Below are 5,000 nucleotides of genomic sequence, written 5' to 3'. Positions count from 1 at the left end.
ACCAAAACCCTAAAGACTAAACCCTAAACCCTAATCGATAAACCCTAAACCCTAAACCCTTAACAGTCAAGACTCTAACTCATCATTTAGCAACCCGGCAGATTTCTGGAAGGCTTTTACTTGAATGTTTCTTCTTTACTGATTAGGGGCCCCTTAAAGTCTCCACAGTAAGCCCTAAACCCTAAACCCTAAACCCTAAATCCTAATCCCTAAACCCTTGCTTCCCAAATGCCTTTGCGGCGCTCATGTATACTGAGGTTTTCTACTGAGGCTTCCAGGCAGCAATGAGGTGTACATACAGCCCGAGGCCGGGGCATTGCCTCGGGGTGTATGTACACTGCAGGCTGAGCAGCAGCTCTTCTGCTGCTGCTGCTGCTGCAGGACCAGCAGCCAAAGAACCCTCAAGAGCAGCAGAGGCTGTCAAAACCAGAACAGCAGCAGCAGCAGCAGCAACAGCAGCAGCAGCAGCAGCAGCAAGGACTGCAGCAGCCGCGAGAGAGGAACGGCGTTTCGCCCGGAGCGGAACACCAGCAGGAGACGCAGCAACAGCAGCAACAGCAGCAGCAGCAGCAAGAAGAGGAGGGGATAGGGGGTTTAATTTGCACAGCAGCAAACGCTCCGGTGTACGCACAGGAGAGAGCCTCGCAAGAGAAGAAGCAATAAGAATGATGCAGCAAACAGCAGAGCAGCAACCGCAAGATTTGTCTTCCTGGATACGCAGCTTCCACTTGCTGTTTTGTTTAAAAGAGTAAGTTGCTGCTGCAGTTGCTGCTGTAGCTGCTGCTGCAGTTGCTGCTGAAGTTGCTCCTACAGTTGCTGCTGCAGTTGCTGCTGCATTTGCTGCTGTAGCTGCTGCTTGAGTTGTTGCTGCAGTTGCTGCTGTGTTATTTATCTGCCTAGTTTGCCTGTCTTCCTCATTATGAGCATTTGTTTATATATTTGTGTGTACTCCATTTGATATACTAATATTAACACATTTATTATATATATATATATATAATAGTATATGATATATATGTATGTATTATATAGATGTATATTACATATTATATATTATATATTATATATTATATATTATATATTATAATTATATGTAAATATTTGTGTGTATATTTATATATATTTGTATATTTATTTATTTATTTATTTAATTTGAGTTAGGGCGAGTAAAAAGAGTTATGAATTTCATAGTAGCAGTAGTAATAATAATAATAATAATAATAAATTAATAATAATAATAGATAATAATAATAATAATAATAAATTAATAATAACAATAAATAATAATAATAATAAATTAATAATAATAAAAAATAATAATAATAATATGATTTATTTATCTGTTTTTCTTTTTCTTTTTTCAGGTTTTCTTTGCTTCGTCGTCCTCTCTTTCAGCTGCTGCCGCACATACGGCTGCTGCGCCCAGCAGAAGCAGCAATGATAGCCCACCACGCCTCCTCTATCTTCAGTAGCAGCAGCAGCAGCAGCAGAGGCAGCAGCAATAGAGGGAGCAGCAGCAGCAGAAGCTGTAGTAGCAGAGACTCTAGCAGCAGCAGCAGCAGCAGCAGCAGAAAGGCTCGTGAAGACGGTAGCATGAGAAAGTGGGGGCAAGGCGCAGACCAGCAGCAGCAGCAGCAGCAGCAGCAGCAGCAGCAGCAGCAACTGCAGCAGCAAGCAGCGGATTGGTGGCGATGTTTCAGCAAGGAGGTGCAGGGAATTTTGTATGACGCAGACGGACGAGAAATCTCAATTTTATTTGCTGCTGCTGCGCACTTTCAGGTGTACATACACCTCAATTATATATATGTATATTTATATATATATATATATATTAGATATAGCAATGAGAAGCTGCTGCAGTAATCAAAGACACAGACAGAGCAGAGCAGCAAATAAAAGATAGAAGTACGAGCAGCTTTCTGCTTCCTTTTCTGCTGCTGCAGGTGCAGCAGCAGGAGCAGCACCAGCAGCAACTGCTGAAGGTGCTCCTCGCTGAGGCAGAAGCCTGGGCAGCAGATAATACCCCAAGAAATAACGCTCTTATACGTGAGGCTGCTGCTGCTATTGCTGCTGTTGCTGCTGCTGCTGCTGTTGCTGCTGCTGCTGCTGTTGCTCTTCCCGCTGCTGCTGCCTTTTTTGCTGCTGCTCCTGGCACTGCTACTACTGTTGTTGTTGTTGCTGCTTCTATTGATACTGCTGTGGCTACTACTTTTGCTGCTGCTGCTGCTGCTGCTGCTGCTTCCACTGTTGCTGCTGCTAGTAGTTTTCCGCCTGCTGCTGCTTCTGTTGCTGGAGCTGTTGCTTCTGCTGCCCGTCTCACTCCTGCGGCTGGCGCCCTCATTGTTTCGGCTGCTGCTGCTGTTGCTGCTGCTGCTGCTGCTGCAGTTTACTCTATGGGGAGGTTGGGGTGCAGCAGCAAGGAAGCAGCAGTTGCTGCTGTATGCCAGTCGCTCATATCGAAGCAGCAGCAGCTAAACCACATTGACTGCTGCATGGCCAGTGCGTCCTAAACCCTAAACCCTAAACCCTAAAACCCAAATAACAAATGCTAAACCCCTGACCCTAGCCCTGTTGTCCTAAACCCTAAACCCTGATTCATAGTCTTGATCAAAGCTGTTTGTGGAGCACCGCTGGAAGAATGGAGCAGTTAGGGTTTAGGGTTTAGGGTTTAGGGTTTAGGGTTTGGGGCTTAGGGTTTAGGGTTTAGGGTTTAGGGTTTGTGGCAGTTCACGGGGCGGCGCGGGTTGGCTTCAAGAGCAGCACTTTCTACAGCAGCATTCTGTCGAAGGCGCAGCAGCTGCTGCAGCAGATGGATGAGCACAACCTCTGCATGATAGGTACATAAACCCTAATCCCTAAACCCTAAACCCTAGTGGCCGCTGCAGCAGCAGCAGCAGCAGAAAAGCAGACGCCTCCGCAACTAAGTTGAGTCTCGGCTGCACGAAAGACGCTGCGCTCTCTGCAGCTACTTCAGGTTTAGGGTTTAGGGTTTAGGGTTTAGGGTTTAGGGCTTAGGGTTTAGGGTTTGCTGCAGTTTGGGGGTTGGGGGCGATTGGCTTCAAAGACAAGGAGTTTCTGTCAGCTGCGGCGGAGCACTTCTTAAAAATATGCGAAGGGTAGGGTTTAGGGTTTAGGGTTTAGGGTTTGGGGTTTAGGTTTTAGGGTTTAGGGTTTAGGGTTTAGGGTTTAGGGTTTGGGGTTTGGCGCCTCTCTTTTTTCTGTGTTTATGTCTCTGCTTTCTGCTGCTTTGCACTTTGCTGGGGGCCCATGCGGCAAATTGCTGCTGCTGCTGCAGTTGCTGCAGCAGCTGCTGCTGCTGTTGGTGTTGTTGGTGCTGCTGCTGCAGTTCCACCTGCTGTTATTGCTGCTGCAGTTTCTGCTGCTGCTGTTGTTGCAGTTACAGGTATTGCTGATGATGCTGTGTCTATCTTTCGCTGTGCTGCTGCTGCTGCTGCTGCTGCTGCTGCTGCTGCAGGCGGGCTGTCTCTAGCAAGTATTTGTCTCCTTTGCTGTTTGCTTTTAGTCGTTTGTCTTTTGCTTCTCCCGCTGTCTCTTCTCTTTTTAATATTGCAATAAACAACGCCAGCCGCATGCACCGCCAAGACCTCTTCTCTGCATGCATCGGTATAAACCCTAAACCCTAAACCCTAAACCCTGGATCCATAGGCGGGAGGACTGCCCATTGAATTTGCTTCTTTTTGAGAAGCTGCTGCAGCTATTGCTGCTGCTGCTTGTGCTGCTGCTGCTGTTGTTGCCACACCTTGCTGACACATCTTTTTGCTGCTGCTGCTGCTGCTGCTGCTGCTTTTGCTGCTGCTGCAGCGGCAGCGCGCCTAGGTTTTTGCGTGGAGCAGCATCCGCAGGTGCTGCTGCTGCTGCAGCAAGTAGGCCGTTTGCTAGATGAAGAGACAATAAAGAAGGAGACAATGAAAAATAAAAGAAGCAAAGACGATAATAAAGAAGAAGAGACAGCCGGTTATGGGGACCATCGAATGCTCGCCAATTTGCTGCTTGTAATATCTCTCTTTGTCTCTCTGCCTTTATCTTTATCTCTCTCTCTTTATCTTTATCTTTATCTTTTTCTCTGTCTCTACCTCTCTTCTTCGTCTTCTTCTTCTTCATGCTTATATATCTTTTGTTTTATTAATGCTTTGTCCTTCATTATTTATTTATTGTTTATTTTTATTTGTGTAGTCATGCATTTCTTTTTATTTATTTTTTTGTTTGCTTATTTAATAGACGCATTTATTATTGTTTCTCTGTTTATATATATCTACACCTAATATATGTATATAATATATAATAATAATATATAATAATAATATAATATGTATATAACATATAATAAATATTTATACGCGACTTATTTGCTTCCTTCATTTTCATTTCTTTGCTTCTTCACCTGAGCAATATATTTATTTATTTAGCTATTCTTATTTATTTATTTATATATATATTTATTTATTTATTTATTTATTTATTTATTTATTTATTTATTTATTTATTTATTTATTTATTTATAGGCTGGCGTTTCTCTGGACTGCGATTTGTCTTCGCCAAATTTTTGGAGTTCAATCGCCCGCCACATCGTCGCTAAGTCAGAAGACAGATATAATTAATAATTAATTAATTAATTAATTAATTAATTAATTATATATTTATTTATTTAGTTGTTTGTTTGTTTGGTTGTTCGTGTGTTTGTCTGTTTATTTATTTATTTAGCTGTTTATTTATTTATTTCTTTGTTTGTTGATTTACTTCTTTAGTTTATTTATTTATTTATTTATTTATTTATTTTACTCATTCATTTATTTGCTTATTTGTTTGTTTGTTTGTCTGTTTGTCTTTGACTTTAGGGTTTTTGTTTGTTTTTCTTTTTGTTTGCATTCTTTCGTTGATTTGGTGATATATGCATATATATATACATATATATTAATCTATATATATATATATATATATATATATATATATATATATATATATATATATATATATTTATA

General features: G+C 41.8%; 1 protein-coding gene across 1 annotated transcript; it reads left to right on the top strand.

The window, feature by feature from the left end:
* Nucleotides 1-1,437: 1,437 nt before the first annotated feature.
* EAH_00056540 (hypothetical protein, conserved) lies at nt 1,438-3,120 on the top strand (the record flags this gene model as incomplete). The annotated part of the gene is made up of 4 exons (XM_013393798.1): nt 1,438-1,779; nt 1,944-2,046; nt 2,727-2,837; nt 3,035-3,120. The coding sequence occupies 4 exons, from the start codon at nt 1,438-1,440 to the stop codon at nt 3,118-3,120; spliced, it is 642 nt and encodes a 213-aa protein (XP_013249252.1).
* Between the last annotated feature and the right edge of the window lie 1,880 nt (nt 3,121-5,000).

The sequence above is a fragment of the Eimeria acervulina genome, genomic scaffold (assembly GCF_000499425.1).
Source record: "Eimeria acervulina Houghton genomic scaffold, Eah_scaff1171, whole genome shotgun sequence".
NCBI classification, from domain to species: Eukaryota; Apicomplexa; class Conoidasida; order Eucoccidiorida; family Eimeriidae; genus Eimeria; species Eimeria acervulina.
The sequence above is the reverse complement of the archived record's forward strand: the minus strand, read 5'-3'. Positions and strand labels throughout refer to the sequence as shown.